The following is a 21,996-nucleotide window of genomic DNA, read 5'->3' as shown; positions in this document are numbered from 1 at the left end:
GCGACACGGCGAATTTCATTGTCTTGCTTGTGTGCTGTCCATCTGAACTGGTGGTCTTTGGTGATCTCTGCCTCCATCTAGTGGACACTATTAAGAATGTATATAAAACTGTAGTATATATTGTCTGCTGCCACACAGTTCAGGCAGGAAATTTTAAACCATGAGCGCAGTGCCCGACAGTAGCTAAGACGTGCGGCTGAATTTACAGGCCTACTGCAAGGCCCCCGAGGTGCACAGGAGTGCGAGGGCCTGCTCAATGTTGCTTGCAGCTTTAATAACATTTAATATGGGTGCCCATTTGAATCTCCATACCTGATTTAATTACCCCCAGCTCTTAATCTGGCAGATCTTAATGACTGGCTCCTTAGTTTTAATATCCAGTGGGGGATGACTCTCTTTAACAACTGTATGCTCAAGTATTCTTTGTAAACATCTACTTATGAGTCCAGAAATCATGGTATAATATGTGTTTAGCACAATTTCGAACCTTACATCAACTGTTTTTTTTTTTTTTTTGGCTGTAGTGTTATTTTTGGAATTAAGTTGAAACATACTTACTTTTTTGTTCAAATACATTTATCCACCAGTATGTCAGCTGATCACAGTTAAACTGTGAAGATATAAAATTTAATATTTAACCATAATTTGAAAAGCATATTATAAAATATTATCTAAAAAGCAATCAATCAGAATTAGGAATAAAAAATATAGTATATTTATATATTTATATAATGAAAAGAATCCTCTGTTTATTACATCCATTGAAATGTAATCTGTGTATTTGGTCAGCACACAGCATACAGCCTAACTGCTTGTTTTCAACATTTGATTCCGAAGCGCATGACAAAATGTATGACATCCCTTTTTCCATACATCCAGGCTGTGATTGGCTGACAAGTGTAAAACTCGGCTCGTTCATTCTGATTGGTCCTCAGACGATTCGTACAACGGTTGGAGTCTGCGCAGTATGCGCAGCGCTGAAATTCAAATTTGAACAGACGTTGTTTTGTGCGAGGAGAAAAGAGGAAGCCACAGAAGTGAAGAGAAGCTGCGTGTCGCTTAGCTTGCCTCGGTTGTGTACACATAGTGGTGTACAAGACTTTTGACATACCCAATTGGTGAAATATTGATCCAGTAGGGACACGTCGCCCAGAATGGATCCATTTACTGAGGTGAGTCAAGCGTTGCCTAACGTTCACTTAGATATCTAGCTAACATAACGTTGTTATAGCTGCTTTAATGTTACCTGCTAATGCTAATGTACCTAACGTAATATTTCCTATTTTTTTTTACACTCTTACTAGACACATGTTAGTTACGGCAGGAGACCAACTTGATAATTTCGATAGCACAAAAAATGGCATAAACGTAAGCTAACGTTACCATAAAATAATCCATGGTGGTGCATTGGCATAATGGCAATGAAAACATGTCACGTGTTTCTTTGTCTTGTCCATCAGCTTTCACTAGTCTGAACTAGAAATAATAACTAAGCTAGCTAGCACCATAAGCTTCTAAAGGCAGTATGTGTAGTTTTGTTGAGGTCAAGCTACGGATTGAATGACCTCTGATATAGTATAGTAATATGACATCGATATCCATGTAATCAGTTCAAGCAGCCAAAAACACTGGACAGTCATCGTTATTCAAATGAAACTTTGTCTCCATTTAAGGCGATGGAATGTGTCGGGGGCTGGAAACTACTCAACATTTCGCCTCTGCTTGATTTTCTGTTTCTTTCTGTTGCAAGCTAAAACTAGAAATGAGTCAGGAGTGAATATCTGCTTACAACTGTCGTAACTCGGGTGTCCTGCCCAGTAGAGTTTGAAATTTCAAATCTAGGAAGTACAAGCAGGAGTGGCTCATTCCTGAGGAATGCTGCAAAATGTGACTTGAGATTTTCCACAGTGCCTGGAGAAAGGTTATAGGGCGGCGCAGTGGAGCTGCAAAAATGTGTCGTAACTTGCACAGTTAAGGTACAGCACAGTAAATCAGACTGTGACAGGCTCCGTGGCGAAGGGAAAGGAATGTCATATGAAGAGAGACGGCAAGCAAACAGAGGGCTTTTTTTTATCTGTGGTGGAGAAGGACTGATTTGTGTGTCTTAGGCTGAAATGTTGCTTGTTAAAGTAGCACATCTAAAGAGGTATGAGTCTTAGATTCTGTGGCACAGCATAGACAGTGTCGAAGAAAGACAGTTGCAGATGCAAAACATTCACACAGTGAGAGCTTCTAAAAAAATGTCTAACTTGTTGAGGGTATTTGTAGTTTCCTGCCAACATCAGTCAGAAAACTCGCACTAGAAGCGAAGTGGGAGGGAACATGCAAAGTGTTAATAAGGGAACTTTAGAAGTGATGGTAGGTTTATTTTTGAACTGTTGATGCAGTTCTTTATGTAAAGCGAGGGTAAATACCTCTTTACTTTAGTGTGGTTTTTAGTTGTGCATGAGGGTTACAGTGGTTATACTGTGTCTTTGGAGCCTAGACACGTAGCAAGACTCTGGATGTGCTGCCCTTTCACTAATACACATCTATCAAAGCCCACCTGCACTGCAGACATTCTGCTCACTGCGATCACTGTTCGTTCTTACTTGGATTCAACTCCAGCTCTATGAGTGTGAACATAGCACACTGTCACTCTGTATCATAAGTAAGTTAAAGAATGTTTAACACACTGACTACGTTATGATTAAAGTTCCATATTTCAGTCTAGTGTTGCAGTAGTTGTAATGGTTGGTGAAATCCACTATGAACTGACTGCTGCTAACCCTTTGTATAAATCTAGGTTTAATATACACACATGAGATATATTGATCTGTTAAGCAAATAAACATATTAAACTATTTCTTCAAAGACTCATAGAGCAACTAAACCCAACAGAAAATGTCATTTTTTATGAACATTTATTTATGAACAACTTGCTGCTTTGAAATTTCAATGATTTGTGATTGTTGATAAACACATTTCTGAGGTACACAGGGATGAATACAATAAAAACAACACCTCTGTAACAATATAATCCAATCCAGTACAGTGGCCCAGCTATAAATGATATCTCTGTACCAGTTATAATGGAACATGTTAAGACTGTCAATTATGTGTTAATATTGGCTGGTGTTGTACTTGATACCGTATAACACTGTACAATTGATGATTTTATTCTTTCCATTCTTTGTGTGTATAAAGAAGCCATTGGAGTAACAATTTTATTTTTTGTCTAAACAGAAATTGTTGGAGCGAACCAGGGCTCGCAGAGAAAACCTGCAGAAGAAAATGGCCGAAAGACCAAATGCAGCAAACAGACAGATGGTCAAAAGAGCCAGAGAGCCACTGGCTGACACCAATAGTGTGATCAGTGAGCCAGTCATTGATAAAGGTATGACCATGTTAATTTTATTGCAGTGCTCTGTGACTTGTCCTTTTAGTTTGCGTATCTTTGCTTTAATTTTTTTCCACCACTTCCTCCCAGCTCCACAGGTTTCCTCCAAGCCCTCTCCCTCCAAGCGCCGGTGCTCTGAGGAAAATGTGCAGGATGCAGTTGGTGAGGAGAACCAAGAGCCGATGATGACACGTCCTGTGGCCCATATGCCCTCAGATCCTCCCACAGACAAGAAGCCTCCAGTGGGGCCAGGCAGCAGACATTCCTCCTCCATGGAGAAGACTGCTACCCGGCCGGCTGTCCAATGTCAGGCAGGGCACCTGAAAACTGTACAGCCAGAGCCAGAGAAGATGGCTGTCACCCCTGCTCCTGATGATCTGAGCAGCAGAGAGGCAGAGATGGTGCCTGCCAGTCCAGCTCTCCAGAGGACCAAGGAGGAGGTAGTGGAAGATCCAGCTCCATGTGTTGTTGGCATGAAGTCACGTCTACAGAGGCTAGCTGAGCAAAGAAAACGTTGGGATGGTGACGGTAAGAATATTTTATGCGCTTTTTGAGATAATTTAGTTTGATTTATTTAGCTTAGGTAACATTTTGTTATTTTAATGAAGCAATACATATTTAAAGATACAATCCAAGATCAAGGTGTAAACAAACCAAAACTACAGATCATCTTCTGAATTCAAACTGAGTTGACCTGCCTGTCTTTAATCAGTGTTAGAAGTGAGCCAGTAAAAGTCAGGAGGCAAAAAAAAGGAAAAGGCCACCATGTGTCCAAAGAAAATGCTCCATTGATTTTTCTGTTGTATTTTTTGTAGCAGAAAGGGTTTGTGATTTCACTGCGTTGGGGGATGCTGACTTGGTGCTTCAGTAATTTAAAGTTTGCAAATTGTCAATAGTCATATGATTTTTCCTGGCCCAAATTAATCATATTGTTACTTTTCAGGTACCTCTGATGCAGCTCCAAACTGTACTCCCCTGTCCCTGTTGAAGAGACAAGTTGAGGTCCCACCAGCTGCTGTCCCGTCCGTGTCCTCAGAAACTCCACTAGGGAGGAGAGGCAGATTGGCCAATCTTGCTGTCACCATTGGATCCTGGGAAGACGACCTAAGCCATGCTAATATCCCCAAAGAGGATGCAAAAGAGAAGCCCGGTAAAGCTGTTCCCAAGTTAGCTGCCAGAGATGTCACTGTGGCTGCCAGCACTAAGCCAAGTGCTTCTGGAGGCCATGTGGTGGCCAGTTCAACAGCAAGCAGCAAACCTGCATCCATCTCTAATCAGGTGTGTACCTGGCATTGTATCATTCTTCAGTTCTTTCTTGTTGTATGAGCTGTCTGCTTTTTATATTTTCTCTAATTAGTTTATTGACTCTGTGAATCTGCCTAATTCATGCTGCATTCTGCTATGAAGATCTTGAACAGCACTGGTGGTGCTTCATTCCTTTGTTCACATTATGTGAATATGGCAGTCACATTCAGAGAAAGTTCTTGAATAAATATACTTTCATTCTTGTAGTAAAATATTTCTTTAAGAATTAAACATCTTATTCTTCCTACTGACCACTGTTGACACAGCTGGGGTTCCAGAACTCTGGCAGACCCAGTGTTGACAGATGACATCATTTTTTTGCCAATCAAATACATGCAAATGCACAAGTGATTACTTAGTAAGGTGAATACTGTTATTGTTAAAGTGGTTGATTCCATAGTTAATCCTTTTATATTATTATATATTATACATCATTGTGCATTGTTGATAAGCTTCAAATTCACATTCTACCGTCTCACTGATAACTGAAGCCACAGTATTTTTGAACACCAGTGTTTTGAATCTGAAAGCCCCATTAGGCCAATGGTTCTCAAAGTGGGGTCCGGAATCCTTGAGGGGGATCCTGGGAGTCCCCAGCAAAAAGGGAAATAATTTGTTTTCACTATAGTTTCATCCACAAGTGACACAATGTCAGAATGTACGATTATTCTGGTCATGGATTTCGAACACTTTGTAATAAAACATCTAAAAGCATAAATCTTATCAGATGGGGGTCTGTGGACTAATACTTGTGTCAGTTTAAAGTGTGTGATCTGAAAAGGTTTGAGAACCACTGTACTACGCCACCAGGATGTTCCAACTTGGGTTGTTTTTGAATATGACTCTTGTTTTTTTTTTTTTCCCCAGCAGGCTGTGTATTCTCCTGTCAAGTCTAGCCAAGTTGTTCTCCCAAGCCCTCAGAAAGCTGACATCCCAGCAGCCAGACATGCACTTCAGTCAATAACTAGTCCTCAGAAGAGATCCAACCAGGGGGTGACCTTCACCTGTAGTCCTCAGAAGAGCTACAACCATGGAGCGGTCCTCCCGTCCAGTCCCCAGAAGACCGGTTCCTCCTCCTCAACATCTGTGCCTCAAAGCCCCCTGAAGAATCAGGTCCTCTCCAGGGGTCTCAACCTCACAGCCAGCCCCCAGAAGCCAGAGCTCCATCCCAAGCCTGCCATTGTTGGCCCCTCTGTCCCGCAGGAAAAGGCCAATGCTGGAGGTCCTGTTGAGTCATTTTGCATTTCTTTTACGAATGGAGAGATGATACAGTACAAGTGTTTCTGCATATTTTCTTTTGTACATGTGGCATAAATTTCAACTTCGACATAAAAGTTCAACTAAAAGAGTGGGCTAATTAAAATCCTCAAGCTTATATTTATACAAGACCATATATTTCTAATCACATGCACAAACATTTTACAGATAGATTTAAATGTGTTTGATGTTGTGGTGACTTTCCTCCACAAGTATGAAAGAAAACGCTGCTTTCCTTTCCCAACAGGTGTAAAATCTTTCCTGGAGCGCTTTGGAGAGAGGTGCCAGGAGCGTACCAACCAGAGCTCTCCAGCAGGGGGTGCAACCCAGGCCAAGACTCCTACTGTAACTCCAACAGTCACACCAAACACCAGACTGGTGCAGGAGAAACTCAGAACTGCCCAGGCTGCAAACACGACCACTGCTGATCTCGCCCAAAGACAGAAGCTGGTAGACTAATGTTCCAGATTCTATAGTGTGTCCTCTTATTGTTGTGATCATTTTGTTTAGCATTATGGTAGCAAAATGAGATTTAAAAAAAAAAAAACTGCATTTCAGGAGCGTGAGTCTGAGCTGGCTCAGATTCGCTGTCGCTTCCAGAAGGGGAAGAACATGTGGAATAACAAAGATAAAGCAACAGAAACCAAGAACAAGTCAGACATCAAGGTTGGCTGTCAAACTTGTATCTGACTCTGTATCATAACACACAAAATATTCTTCTTTTCATAGCACAGAAAACATGATATTTAACAGATAATATGCTTCTTAGGAACAGCTTGTGGAGCCTGTGGAGAGTGGAGTTGCCCCACGCAAGTCACAGGATGAACCCACAGCACAGCTGACAGAGAAAACAGACACACCCACCACAGTCACTCCTCCAGGTACTACATCATGTTTCAGATTGGTGACTAAACATTTTAATTTGATATTGTCCAAATGTTTGAGTTGTCAGGGCAAAACTGGAAAAAAAGCTTTTCCCAAACATTGATATTGTGGCGGGCCACCAAATAAACCAATGTTGACCACCACACCACCATGTTATCTCACTGTAGAGATGTGTACAGCCTATCGATTCACTCAGCTCCTCTCTCTCTCTCTGGATACTTCCACTCTACTATTAGTTTTAGTTTTTAAACTCATGTCTTTTGCTACATTTACTCCGGCCGAGTTTTCAAGCACCTAAACGCTGCTTTAAAATGAAAACGTATTAGTGTAGACATAGCCCCTCTCTCTCACTCTCTGACTATGTGTAAACATACAGTCAAGTTGTATCTCAGTTTATAGTAATATTTTCATAATTTTTTCCAGCCACTGCGGGTCAAAGCCTCACTCTATGCTTTTTAGAACATCTGGGAAGATAAATAAAAACTGATGTTAAAATCATGTAAATGTCGGCTTTAATACACAAGTTAATACACTCCTAAAGACTTGGTACTCTCGCCTTGACTCCTCTCTCGCGCTCTGATCCTCTCCTCCACCGGCACCTTGCACTTGTGGCTGAAAACCAGGCCTGCTGTCAGTCCTGACACATTAACCGTATCTCCTCAGCAACATGAATTTACTTTTTTCTCCATATTGAAGAACTAAAGATGTCTGTTCTGTGCACTGTTTCACCTGTCCTCGTGATTCTCCTCTTCGCGAACTCTCTTTTTAAGACAATCTGTGATTTGAGGCATTTCTGAAAAAAAAAAAAAAAACATACACGATTGGATGTAACGTTAATTTAGGGAAGCTTTTCAAGAAGCTGGGTGTGCTTGGGTGTAAACGAGATAATATTCATCTGTAGGGTTGCTTCCTTTTATGTGAAAGAAGGTGGCAACTGCTTTGGTTTTATATGACATTACATTATTCACAGCACTTTGAACGAAAATATGGGGACAAATTGTGTCCTGTATTGATCCAAATCCACCGAGTAGCAAGAAAACAAGTAATAGAATTTTGTCAGGAGGCGGATGCAGCATTTTATTTTCAAATACAGGACGATCCCGTATTGCGGGACAGGTGGCGACCCTATTCAACTATTTGAAGAGCTGCAAAATCAGGTTGCGTTAGTATTCTTCTTTGGCAGTTTCGGATGGCTCTGCCTGATGCACGGATTATGACACAGCGCCACTACACTGCCGAAGTGGCGTACAGCCGCAATTGCAGTTACAAACTTCAAATCTAACGAGTACTGAGAAAACAAGTACTAGAATTTCGTCGGCGGAGGCGGCATGAAATTTGACGGAGGCGGCTGCCTCCCAATTCTCTATGCAGGAAAAACCCTGTTGAGGCTCTCCAGCTCTGACATTTTAATTTTTAAAGTGACAATAAAAAAGGAATTACACTTCTATCTGACATTTGACAGTAATTTCCTCTATTATGTTGCATAGTTTTTTAGCTGAGCTGGAAAAAAAAGATGGCTTTAAATGGTACAGCAGCTTTGAGAATCAACAAATGAGTTGAAATCTATGTGTAAGTGTCTAACATAGATTATGTTGAATACCAGGTCCTGCATTGGTGGTCTCGCCTCCAGCACAGACATCCAGTCCTCTGAGGGAGGCTGCCCGGACTGTCGATAAACCAGCGATGAGAGAGCAGAAAAGGAGGAGGAGGTCACTGAAAGAGAGATGAATGTGGATCAGTCAATCAACTCAGCAGTTATTAACGAGCTGTTCGATGGAGTTCTGGAGCAGAGTGAGGATCACGATGAGGAAGAGGAGGAGGAGGAAGATGCTTTGAATATCTCTTCCATGTCCCTCCTCACTCCACTGGCAGAGACTGTGGCTGCTGTGGTGAGGAGTCCAGAAAGGAGAATGATGGTAGGCACCAACATCACCAGTGTCACTTCAAAGATTTACTGTTAGTTTTTAATGGAAAAGGCAAACTGTTAAAGTGCTTCACAATAAACATGTTCTCCATGGCTTTGTGCAGACATCAACTCCAGCCAGTTCATTCATTGTGAAGAACAAGACTCCAGACGTTTCCAATTCCAGCAAGTTCCAGAGGACTAATATGATACGGTGCGCCTCCACCGACAGTGTCGATGCCTCAGATGATGACCACAAACTGCCTTACAGGTGAATTCTCCCATGTAGCACTCAGACAGATGCTTGTTAAAGTTCCCTGTTGTTACTATCACAGTGAATATGAATCTCATATATATATTTGATTTGTGTCTGTTAGCATTGATGCATACAGGTCCACCAGAGTGAAGGAGACTGAGAGACCCAGCGTGAAGCAGGTTATTGTGAGGAAAGAGGATGTTTCTCAAAGAGCAGAAGAGCCCAGAGGATCCAGTCTCTTCGGTGTCAAACAGAAGATGAAGGTTTGAAATTAAAAAGCACAACTGTAGCAGTAGAATGTGTCAGAAACAAGTTTCAAACAGCTTAGTAAGGTTTTCCCTCTGTGTGATGAACGAATACTCTGTGTTTCTGTAGATTCTAACAAATGAGATGAACCTGCAGCAGACAGTCATTCATCAGGCCAGTCAGGCACTCAACTGCTGTACAGATGAGGAGCACGGCAAAGGATCCCAGGTGGAGGCTGAAGCAGAGAGGCTGCTGCTGGTGGCAAGTAAGTTCATCCAGACAACAGATGAACACATGACTTATCCTGTGCACATTCACCGGGTTCTCATTCATCCTGGAGAACCTGGAAGATTGTGGACCAGTTTGGAGGACTGAATTTGACAGTGTATTGAGTTAGAATCGCTTACTCTACCTTTTAATATAGACTGAATGAAATATAGCAGATTTCATATAAGCTGTCCAAATCCTGCAGTTTGGCTGTAGTGGGGGTGTGGCTGGCAGCGGTGACTGCTTTGTTGTGACATCACAAAGTTCCCGAAGTCATGAAGGCTGGTTTTATGGCTCAGTTTCTGAATACAGTGCATTTCTCTGTGGACTGAGGCTTTGATACTTTCACAGTATTAATATAGAACCTAGACCTGATCTATAATCAAACAACACATGGACATCTACCTTTATACTATATGGACCTTTAACCACTCAGCTCACTTTGGGGTCTTGGGATTAGGTGTAAACAAAACACCTGCCTTGTATAAATAATAAAGAAACACTTCAGCACCACCACTACAGCCAGTCAATGTATATGATTTAAAAGCCCATAAGTAGTCTTTGGTGACCATAGTGGTAGAATCAAAGCCTGACGTTCTTTTCCTTTTGACTTAGTGGAGAGGAGGGAGGCACTGAAGGCAGAGCTGGACCATCTGAAAGGAGGACCAGCAGGACAGAAAAAGGCACTTGTGGCCCCAGAACCCACTGGCATGTCCGCCTCCAAGGGCTCCATCACCCTGCAGGAGTTGCGCCTGCCTCTGAAGGCAGACTTTGTTTGCTCCACTGCCAACAGGCCAGGTAGATTCAAGATTGGAGATTGGAGCTTTATCTGGATTAAGTCACTATGAGTGTTTTTATCGTACTGATGGTCATCAACATGATTCTTTCTTTTCATTATTTCAGACTCAACCAAATATTCCTTCTTCATCATGATCCGGGCCGGAGCAGAGAAAACTGTGGCCACTCCGCTGGCCAGCACACACCGTGGCCTCAGTGGAGACACCCTCACTTTTCCCACTAAATTCACCATGTGGGTCAAACACTCATGCTCATATAAAAGAATGCACACTTTGTTATTTGATAGTAACAGATTATTATTTGATTATGAGTCAGACTTCAACTTTTGTTGTGATAATGTTAGTTTGGTTGCTTGGCTAAATTTGAAGTGTTAAAGAAGTTAGTAATTATTGATCAGCACTGAATAGATTGAATATGGTTATGTTGATCATGATTGTTGAACACCTGCTCCTCTCCCTCTTCACTTCCAGATCTGATGTCTCCAGTGACTTTGTGATTGATATTGAGATCTATGGCCTGGTGAGTGTCTCCACAATAATAATGCTTTGATCACATATGTTCAAATTTTCTAGTTTTCTTTCAAGTCTTTAATTTTGTAAATGCATACCAAAGACCCTTTTTAACACAGCTTTGACATTCATCTCCTATTTGTTATAAGGTCGGGCAAACTAAAATGTGTCATTTGTTAGCAAATCTGTAGAACTCCGGATTATTAAATTGACATGCTGCCCTAAAGATATTTGAAAAAGTGTCATTCAACACATTCAGTATCATCAACCAGTAGAATCTGACTAACTCAGTACAACTATTTCATTTCTAAAGTCCCTTTTCCACTGGTCAAAAATCCCACAAAAGACGAGTTTCAGGTACTTTTTCTTGAGGAACTAAAAGGTTCCTGTGGCCCATTGTTGTCTGCGTTTCCACCGCGGCCTAAAGACCCGGGAAGATTATACAAAATTATTTTTTCAAATACAGGAACGATCCTGTATTATACATGAAATGTGGCAACCCAAACCACTCCGGTTGTTGTGGTACTTTATTTTTTTGTCCTGTTTCAAATTTTTTACCTTCTCCCTGACCCCTTCCTCGGTGTGGAGAGTGTGTTTGTTTGCTTGCTCGCTGCAGACTTCTAAACATTGCGGGTGAAATAAAATGCTGCGAGTACTTGACCAGTCAGAAATGTTCAGCAATGCAGACCACACACCCCAAAGTTCCTGAAACTGAAAGTACTACCCCCCAACCAGGTACCTTTTTGGGGGGTCGATCATTACCCCAGAACTAAATTTAGACCCTGGTTCTTGCGGTGGAAACGCGCATAGTTCCTCAAAAGGTTTCTGGTTCCTGGGGAAAGCTGGCAGTGGAGGTAGCTACAGAGCTGAATTGATCCTTATGTAAAAGGGAGAGTGGGCATAGCGAGACAGACGCTGACACCGTTGTTACATGTCTGTGATTCCAGAACGACGGCCTGTAATTTAAATCTCTCAGTTTGGTCTTTTATTATCTGCCTGCTTTTCCTGTTTGTTTTTTGTTGCTGTTGTTTTGCTTGTTTGTTTCCGTTTTTTTTTTTTTTTTGCCTTTCTTGCTTCTTGCTTTGCGTTTTTGTTTTGTTGTTTGTTGCTGTGCTTGATTGTTTAGCTATTACTGCTGTGCCTCTTATCTACTGTTTGTATCTTGCATGTTTGTCCTGCTGCATGTGTGTGCTACTTTTACCTGTTAGCCACTTACCCATGCTTATGTTTAGACTGTATGTCTTTTTATGTAATGTCTGTTCTGTGTGCTGCTGTCTTTTAACTTTAAACCCTTTTAGTCCATACCCCTTTTTCCTCAAGAGGCTCTTGCTTTTGCCAGGCTGCCTTTGTAAATAAGAATTTGCTGTTAATGTCTTGCCTGACTAAATAAATGTTTTTACAAAAAAGTGTAGATCAGCAAAACCAGCATGATGAGGGTCTTCTTAATGACAGTATAGCAGGATCTCTGTTTAAAAGACTGATTACTGACACATTGACTATGACACCTTCAGGTGCAGAAAAGTGAGGTCTGCAGTGACAAGAAGAAGAAACCCAGCAAATCAAAGGTAAATTCCCCTGTTGTTTTTTACCAAATGAAAATACATTGTCAGTCTGATGGAACATGCTTAAATGGTGTGTGTGTCTGTCTGTGTGTCTGTCTGTGTGTGTGGGTCCAGATAATCTGGAGACAGGTTCATGAAGCACATGATTTGTGTATGTCGGTACGAATAGTTTCTGTAATAAATCCCTCACTTGGTGGGTTTGGATTCTGTGTCAAAATGTCACTTTCTGTGCACATATTCAGGTGGTTGTTTCATTTAGAGGAAAATATAAACTGACCAGCAAGTTACACATCCCTCTATCAGATTACATACTGTCATTCCCACTTTAAGATTTGCTGTACTTTTATCTTCCCAGGCAATCACTCCAAAGAGATTCCTCGGCATCACTGTAAGAATTTCAACTCTATTTTCTGCTCCTCAGCATTTTACAATTCAGAATTGAAATTAACTTGTTCCTTGTTGTCTTTTGTCTTGCAGAAAAGTGGACAGACACCAGGTGCGTCTATATGTATACAATTAATCTAAACGGAAGTTTGTACTAAGTCAAATGTAATAAAACCTTTTGCATCTCATGGTGATTGTAGATAAAAGCCTCGAGGTGTTGGCTCTTAACACTTACAAGAGTTATGTTTGAAATAAGATTTGACAAAAAAGTATGAGAAGCAGGTTCTTAATTTATACTCCCTAGTATGAGTCAAGCCCCAAACTGCTTAATACCTACACTTCCCATAATGCAACTGAATTACATTTACTCCTTAGAACAAGTAAACTAATCTTGATGTGTCAAACTGGATGGTGTTAGCTTCATATATAGTTATATCCTCTGTCTCTGTAGTTGTGGCCAGTCCAGGAGGCCCCAATGCTGTTCGTACCAGTAACTTTGTCCTGGTCGGATCACACAAGCTTACCCTGTCATCTATTGGGAAAAATAAATTTCCTTTGGAGAAGGTACAGCAGCCGTTTATGTCATTTTCACATTCTCCCTGTGTCTTTCCATAATCACACTTTCAGAGCTCCTTAGTTTTCTTCTTGATTCTGCATTTCATATGTGGCTGGCCTTTGTCTGACGACCTAATATCCACGCTGTATGTTTGACGCCAACAAATGGCTCATTTGGATTATATTGCTAGATCTGTGTACAGGCTTTACAGAGACTGTCATAGGACGGTATTTTCTGCCTGTGCACTTATTCACCTGCCTTGATATCTGTCTTTTAGATCAAATATGAAGGATGTGAAAGAGAACTACTCAGTGGCTTGTTTCATACCAAGGTTACTACCTGCTCTATTGTCTGTTATTTCTGCCTTTGTTTGTATGGGGAAGGGTGGACACACTATAACAAGGAGCTCTCTGAGCTGCATGACATCATCCTAACATTATCAGCTTAATCTGCTCTCACTGGGGAATCTAATTTGCTTCTCACCTCTGTCTATGTTCATCAGGTGCTTTTAACCATCTTAAAATAGGAAATGCATTTTAATCTTTGTTTAAGCATATCATGCATCTGAAACATTTCTGAATTGTGATCATGATGTGAAAGCTTCTCATGAAGTGTTTCTGCTGTAAATTCAAGGTGCCGTTCTTGTGCCCCCTGGAGGGCCACATCTACCTCAAGATGCAGTGTGAAGTTGGCTCAAAGGTGGAGGAGAGGGGCTTCCTGGTGAGTGTGAGCAGATCAAATTATCACCACACATGGACAAATGTGTTATGTTGATGTGTTGCAATTTTAATCCCTTTCTTTTTAAACCCCAGACGATGTTTGAAGATGTGAGTGGATTTGGAGCGTGGCACAGGAGGTGGTGTGTCCTGTCAGGGTACTACATCTCCTACTGGACCTACCCAGATGATGAGAAGCGCAAGGTAACTGCCATTAAAGAGCTTCGGTATTTACTTATTGACCAATTGTTCCTGCTCTCTGTATAGGAATTGGTTTTGTTTTTAAAAATACTCGACACTAGACAATAGTCTCTACCGCTGTTGTTAGAAATTCAGAGAAACAACATATAAGGGCGAGCTGTGCTTCCTGTAGCTTAAATAAATATGATTTTTACATGAACTAGAGGCCTGAACTACAAAGCAGTATTTGAGGTTATCGAGGTAGCTTCAGGTTTAACTCTGACTTGGTTTTCAGTCATATGGCAGTGGTTTCCTAAAGGAGTTTTTTAAATCGAAAACAACTGGACTAGGTTATTTGTCTGGGAAGACGTTTCACCTCTCATCCAAGAGGCTTCATCAGTTTGTGTACGCATCTGACCAGGCTAGGACTGGTCCTAGCCTGGTTTCGATTTAAAAAACTCCTTTAGGATACTATGACCTGGACAAATGAGAATATACACAGGCTCATGGCAGTGGTTTACTTGTTACCTGGGTAAATCACCATGGTAACTTACACTGAACCCCTAACCTGCTCTGGTGCAGGTTAACTTCAGAGGATCAGATCAAAACCTGTCAATAGCCAAACTACTGACCAATCAGATACCTGGAAACAGAGTTATCGTTCCTACAGGATCCTGACAGGGACAAAAGAGTTTACAATAAAGTGGTTTGTATTTGATCAGTGGATGTTTTGTTTGAATCTTTCCATGTGTTACTCTGGTTTTAAAACAGAGCCTCTAACAAACAGAGTAGAGTTTATCACTAAATAACTACATAATAACTATTGTACTTTCATTTGACCTGAACACAGGATTCCTGACAGTGATGAAGCTTTTACTCTCCTCTTCATCACTGCAGCTCAGAACAACATGAGGAGAAATCAAAACTAAACAATGATCCACACACTGTTCAATGTTTCATGATTCTAAATGAACATTTCAGTCAGACTGACTCATCAGACATCAACTACTTCTCTTTTCTATCTCTCCTCTCTGCAGCAGAAACTGTCTGACTTTAACTGTTTTATCTGCATCACATGTTCATAACAGTTTGTTCATCATCAGACAATGGAGAAAAATACTGTGAAAAACTTGATGATAACTCATGTTCTTATCTACAGTTTGTCCTCAATTTGACTTTAATCGTTGTAAATTATTTCTAGTGGTTCTTTTTTATTCTAGTCATGTGAATTCACCTGCAGGTATCAGAGTTTCTTCTCATATATTATTAATTTATTCATGGTTCTGATGATGTTGTTTATATTGAACAACTCCGCCTCTTTCACATGAACCAGCTTGTACCTGGACAGGTAACTGTGCCAGTTGATAACCAGCTTCATAGTACAGGTTGCCAGGATGGTCAATGTTAGGTTCAGTGAAGCCAGATAATGAAACGATATCCTGGGTATGTTGACTTGTGTTGTAGTACAGACCTCTGTCAAATGTTTGGCCCACAGAAAATGCAGAAAGTATCATTGGGATACAGGGCTCTGCAGTGTTTCTGTCTGTGTTTCTGCATTGACCCTGTTCTTTTTTTTTTTTTCTTCTTCTGCTGCTCCTTCTGGCAGAATCCCATCGCTCGCATCAACCTGGCAAACTGCACCAGTAAGCAAGTGGAACCAGCCAACAGAGAGTTTTGTGCTAGACCAAACACGTTTGAGCTGATCACAGTCAGACCACAGAGAGAGGACGACAAAGAGACACTGGTCAGTCAGTGCAAGAATACCATGTGTGTCACCAAGTGAGTACCTATTACTAATATATACACATACCCTCACATGTCACTTTGAAAGTTTATCTATAGATAACAGTGACTGCACTGCTGAGTACTGGTTGCTTTTCTGTACAGAAACTGGCTCAGTGCTGACACGAAGGACGAGAGGAATCTGTGGATGAAGAAACTGAACCAGATTGTGGTGGATCTGCGGATGTGGCAGCCAGACGCTTGTTACAGGCCACTGTAATCACTGCACTTTGTCACAACCAGCCCTTCTATGTTTTGGACTGTCAATATCAGTGACACATGCAATTACTAAGTGCAATACAGTATGAGAATCATTAAATATTTTAACTTGTTGATGTTTTACAGGAAAAAAGTAAACAAACACATAAGTTGTCGCTCAGAGGAAAGTATACAAAGCCATAGATCTGAAACATTTCAGTACAGTATTTTGTGCAGGAGTCTGGGTTGTTACTATATTTTATAAATTTCCACACTGATTTGATACTTTGGTTTTGGGTATTGTTGAATTGCCACCTCTTTTGTTAATGCCAGCATTTGGTGTGCTTGATGTATGACTTTAAATTATTTGGTTTCATTGCTGAAATCAATATATAAATGGTGCTGAAAACGCAGATGAATACTAATTGAAGCACCGCAGTTTTATCACTGAATGAATGCTCTGTATTTTATCCTGCATGGCAGCACAGAACAATGCTGAGGCTTTTGATAAGGTTTCACTTTATATATATATATATTAGCTTTTATACTTTGTGACAGGACTTACAGATGTTTTTTCTTCATTGCCATGCACATATATTTAATAACCTTTTATACCCAAGCTTTCATTCTATTTGCACTGTGTCATCAGTGTTAATGTAATTGCTTCAGTGTGGTAGTTGAAGTTTGGATAAGTGGGGGTAAGGTCTGTTGCATATTCTGCTCTATTCCGATATTTGACAGTTTAAAAAGTCTCATTTATATTGGCCAAAATATTTTTTGTGTATAAATTAAATTTACAGAGTTGTGCCTTCACACTTTATTACTTGTCAGCTATACACTGATGCCAATACATTTGATATTTGTTATATCAGCCTTTATTTCATGTCTAATGAAAAAAAAAAGGTAAATGCAACAACAGATGATGCTGTCAGACATTCTCGACTACAGGTTTTGCTTGTGTTGCTTATACAGAGTATGTAACAGACTTTACAGTGAGCCTGGAGGTGTATGACAATGTGTTTTACTTGTTTAGGTAAGACAATGCTTTATCAGCATGTTGATGATTTACATAACTACACTGCTTTGTTTCTGAATACCTTTTACATACATTTTCATCATGAGGAAGAGTGAGCAGGGAAATATGAGTGCTTTACTTTAAGTTCTTTAACTCAAGTTTATAATTGACCAGGTATATGTGGATCAATGAGTCTTCAATAAATTCCTGCTCTGACAAAAATGGATCCTGTTACTAATAGTTCTTTTTGAAAATATAATTTTATTGATGAGCAATATTAAATGGAATCTTTAACCGTTGATTTTGCTTTGAGATATTATAATGTCAATGCCTTCATGTACTAGAAAATGTTTATTTTATTTTATTTATTTGTTTAGGTGTAATCTAATCTCTGCTCCGCCCCGAGGCATCTATTAATCTTCTGTTTCGGGTTTATTATTCTTCCGCCAAATTTCGGCGCGTAACTTGTCCCGCAGCTTTGAGAAAACCCCGGTAATATATACATCAAAACGTGCGTCTTGATCCCGCAAGGCGTGCTATGACTTTTGGTGTTAAAATTCCAATTTTTCCCAAAGTTATTCCCAAAAAACTGGGAATAAATAATGCATTAGAAATGCATTGGAATTTCCTTTAGAAACCCACCTTTTTTCGACAAAATTGCACCTTTTTTCTGAGTCATCCAGCTCTCTCATACCTGCACGTAGAAATGTGATTCAAACTGTAAAACGAAGGAAAACTTCTGCTCTCTCAAAAACACAACTGTTTTTACATAAGATGTAAACTTTTCAAACTATGAGCACTCAAAGGAGGAGTGGAAATCACTTTTTCTTCAAAGTTAGAGTGACAGCGTCAGTTGGCTAGAGTGCGTGAAGCAGTAAAAAAATAACCTTTATTTTTATTTTTAACTCGAGCTCGCGGCCAAACCGTAAAAAGTAGACAAATAATTCTTTCTCAAAATGTAGACATAGTTGTTGGGATTCATAAAATGTAACTTTGACAGGCAGGGTCTGCACAAAATTTAAACGGGGGTGCCGAGTCCGGCAGCAATACCTGTCTCACTCTCATTGACACCTAATGTAATCGTCTTTTTTTTTTTTCAAAAGAATCTCTCTCTGTCTTCGCACTGAGCTTACTCACTCATTTTAAGGAATATCTGAATAAAATAGAGACTGTAGAAACTTCTGGCTTCAGTGTCTGTCACGGCCTTTTCGGTTTATGAAAAGAAGTAACGGTTTTCTCATAATTTGCAGTTGTTTGAAGCCATGTAGAAGCCAAATTCTGGGCAGATTTTCACATTGCCATGGCAACGGCAGCTCCTGACCTGTGTGCGTGCGCCTAGCAACCAGATAACCAACTCTCCAAGCTCCGCTAGCTTTACATTAGCCGCATGTTAGGTCTTAAATTACATTTAGTTAGGTCTTAAATATGTAAGTCCATTTACTGCTTCCTTCGTTGCTTTTTGTTTTGTTTTGTTCAAAGAGTGAATGAAGTTGTGACGGTCTCCGCTGAGACAGAGGAGAGGAGAAGCTACTAGCCCTCTCTCGCTGTCACTTCTAGTCGCGTTGCTCTCCTCCCCAGTAATGTTAAATTTAGCACAGAAAAAAACATAATAGTGGTAATTTAAATAGCGGTTCATGGGATTTATTAACCCTCAGGGGTCCCTCTGTCCTTTTTTGGACATTTTCTTCACTTTTCTTTTTTGATTTGCTGATCATTTTGGCTGTGTTACAGTTGAAGGTATGGATTTCTGCAAGAAAGTGTCTTTTTTGACATATTTTTAAAATCTAATGTCAGTTACTGTTACAGGTCTATTATACACTGGTAACACATTTTGTACCCTCTGGGGTTCCTCGCGTACAAAAAAGGACACAAAGAAAATGGTATAAAATCATCATATATCAATATTTTTTTCTGCTTTTTTTTGCATAAATCTCTTAAACCACTTCAGTTCTGCTCAAACCTACCAAATGTTTATTAGTTTTCAGGATTTTAACCCTTTAAATGCCAGTTTGAAGACATGTTGCCTCTTGTTTTATTAAAAAAAACAACACAGAATATGAGATATTTCCCACATAATACATGGTGGAGGGATGTGACATTGTTTTATATCAGAGTCTTTTATATCAAGACATTTCTCAAAACCAGAATATGATCAGGGTGACTTTTGAACACTGGAAATAAATCATGTACTCATCCCGGCAGTAGCCCCCGTGGCACTCAAAATTTCCCTGGAATGTTCTAGTTATTTATATAATCACAGTGGTATAGACAAGTTGAAAAGAGTGGAGCAGGGTGACAGCTGAGGGGAAGAAGCAGATCATGAACCTACTGGTTCTGGATCAAACTGTCTCTCTTACTTTTAAAAGTCGATACTCACCTGGACTCTAGGTGAGTAAAATTCTATCAATCAAAAAGCCTGTGAAATTCTGGAGGGACTGAAAATTGTGGAAATACATTCCTTGTATTGAAATGTATTTTTAGGTATGCAAACCAAAAACCCCTGTAATTTAAAACTTCTATGCAATGCATGATTAGTAACAGTAAAAGCATATGGGTGGTGGCAATAATGAGGCTCTTACTGTAGTGCGCTATGCACCAGGTTTGGTGATGTAGCAAAAATGCGGCACGGAATTTGAATGGAATTCTGAGTCTACTGTGTGTATAGACAAAGACATTCCATTCCAAACTCCATGCTACATTTTTGCAGCACAGCCTGTCATAGGGCTAGCGCATCGAAGTAAGAGCCTCATTACTGCGCCCTATGATCGACCTATGTTAAACTACTTAAATGAAGTCATTGAAATGGGGTAAAATATTATGGAAAAGTTCTGAAAATTCATTGGTAAAAATATGTGGGAACCCTGCTAGACCCTCTGCACTGTGTCTTTACACTCTGCCACTGGTGTTGGTGGGACAGGTGGTGTTGGTGGGACAGGTGGAGGCGGTGTCTGTACTGGCTCAGGTCCTGATAAAGACAGGTATGCTGAAATCTCCTGAGAAATGTAAAGGCCTAGTGAACTTTCAATCCGTGCCTGATCTCATAACATTAATGTAAAGTGGTTACAATATGGTGAACCGATCGATGTGTATTCACTCGGTCTACTGGATCCATACAATCTCAATGTACAATCATTATAAAAATAAGCCTAAAGTTACTGATGTAACTAGCTGGACAACAGCCGTAGTAACAGGCACAATTATACTAAACCACTAAACTGGAGTCTGTCCACGACATCAATATCATACATTTATGCCACTTGAAATGTTTGTCAGTGTGGCTTGTCATTAGTTGCACTAATGACACTTTTCACTAAAGACCATTAGACATTAGATAGAGTAACATTAGTAATATTAGGTGTTTCTCACCACCAAAGAAAAGGTGCGAGCTCCGAATCAAACCTCATCTCTTTACTCATCAAGAGCTGTCTTCAGTAGTGGAAAGCCACACCAACATTTACTCATGTTTGCATCTTTTCTTTGCCGTTTAACGTAGTTCCTTGTTGGGAGCGTTCCTATGGGATGCAGACGAATATCGCTTTCCAGGAGCTTCAGCCATCCCTGTGTTTCTGTGATGCTTGTCAGGAGCTGTAGTATAACTTCAAACTCTTGAGGAAGTTGTTCTTCTTCGTTGGACTGAGGGCAAACTAGACTCTACACTGACTCACACTGCATCTAGTGTCACAAAGTGGTATTACAACACAGATCCTAGCTAGCTGGTTAGCATACTAATTTCAATAGATATCTCTGAAATACAATAGATGGAGGTGACATCGCTGTGGCTCTTTCACACACTGTTAACGGTGTTAGTTCATTTTTTGACCAATTTAAACTAAAGTTCTGGCCAGATTTTACACATTGCACCTTTAACAGGTCCTTTATTTCCCTCTTTTCCTGTGTTTTATTTAAAGTGAAGTGAAGCTTTTACATGTCTTCACAGAGGCCGGTCGCTAACAAGTGACTAAATAGTAAAAAAAACACATCACATCATGAACCAGAAGTACCATTAAACTTACAATTACACAGCAACACTACACTTTACTTGAAACTACAGGGTTTAGCCCAAACCATGAACAACTGCTCCCGGCCCAAATGCCTGAATGTACACTAATGTTTAATGTGTTTCAAGGATCTGCCTGAATTATTTCTGAAAAATACTATGATTTCAGCTGTGTTTTCCATGTTTTTCCTAATGTTCATACACACTGGCATTTTCCTCTCCATATCCATGGCAACTTCTTATGGTGTTATGAATATTTATTTCAACCACAATGCAGCCTTGTAGTCGTCAGGGGAAAAAAAGCACAGACCCGTAGATACACCCCTTCAAAATAAATACACCCTTCAAAGTAAAGTTTGATGAAGTAAACATGTAATAACAAATAATTTAATGTTGGATTTGTAGAAGATGAAAATAAAATAGCGGTTCAGTCGATCACGTCTACAGACTTTAGGAGTAATTTTAAAGCACCTGCTGATATTTTTGGCTGATAATAAAAGTCTCCAGGCACACGGATCTCAGTAGTAAATGTCCGCCCTATTGCTGTAGCTATGTCTAAATCAAACTCATTCTGTGATGCCACCATACACTGTATGTGGAAAGATGCCACTTCTGTAGATGATGCAACATAACTTATTCTTACAGGCAGACAGGCATTGCAACAATAAGGTAACTACATGTGGGTAAAGCCTTCAAAATAAAATGTTATAAAGTAATATCAAGCTCTTTAATGAAAATAAAATGTGTATGAGCAAGACCTCCACAAATATTAAATGTAAATGTATATATAGTCATAGCAGG

At 40.1% G+C, this 21,996-nt stretch overlaps 1 protein-coding gene across 1 annotated transcript; it reads left to right on the top strand.

The window, feature by feature from the left end:
* The first annotated feature begins 1,023 nt into the window (after nucleotides 1–1,023).
* anln (anillin, actin binding protein) lies at nucleotides 1,024–17,497 on the top strand. Its single transcript, XM_056400270.1, is given in 25 exon segments — nucleotides 1,024–1,172; nucleotides 3,226–3,376; nucleotides 3,470–3,907; nucleotides 4,323–4,657; nucleotides 5,552–5,906; nucleotides 6,189–6,391; nucleotides 6,500–6,607; nucleotides 6,711–6,822; nucleotides 8,430–8,522; nucleotides 8,525–8,742; nucleotides 8,855–9,000; nucleotides 9,107–9,248; nucleotides 9,361–9,496; nucleotides 10,114–10,296; nucleotides 10,402–10,528; nucleotides 10,767–10,815; nucleotides 12,317–12,370; nucleotides 12,723–12,755; nucleotides 12,845–12,863; nucleotides 13,203–13,315; nucleotides 13,585–13,638; nucleotides 13,941–14,027; nucleotides 14,120–14,227; nucleotides 15,810–15,982; nucleotides 16,091–17,497. Coding segments are annotated over 25 exon segments (3,570 nt in total). The 5' UTR covers nucleotides 1,024–1,154; the 3' UTR covers nucleotides 16,206–17,497.
* Nucleotides 17,498–21,996: the final 4,499 nt, after the last annotated feature.

This window comes from Seriola aureovittata, chromosome 16, assembly GCF_021018895.1.
Source record: "Seriola aureovittata isolate HTS-2021-v1 ecotype China chromosome 16, ASM2101889v1, whole genome shotgun sequence".
NCBI lineage: Eukaryota > Metazoa > Chordata > Actinopteri > Carangiformes > Carangidae > Seriola > Seriola aureovittata.
The sequence above is the reverse complement of the archived record's forward strand: the minus strand, read 5'-3'. Positions and strand labels throughout refer to the sequence as shown.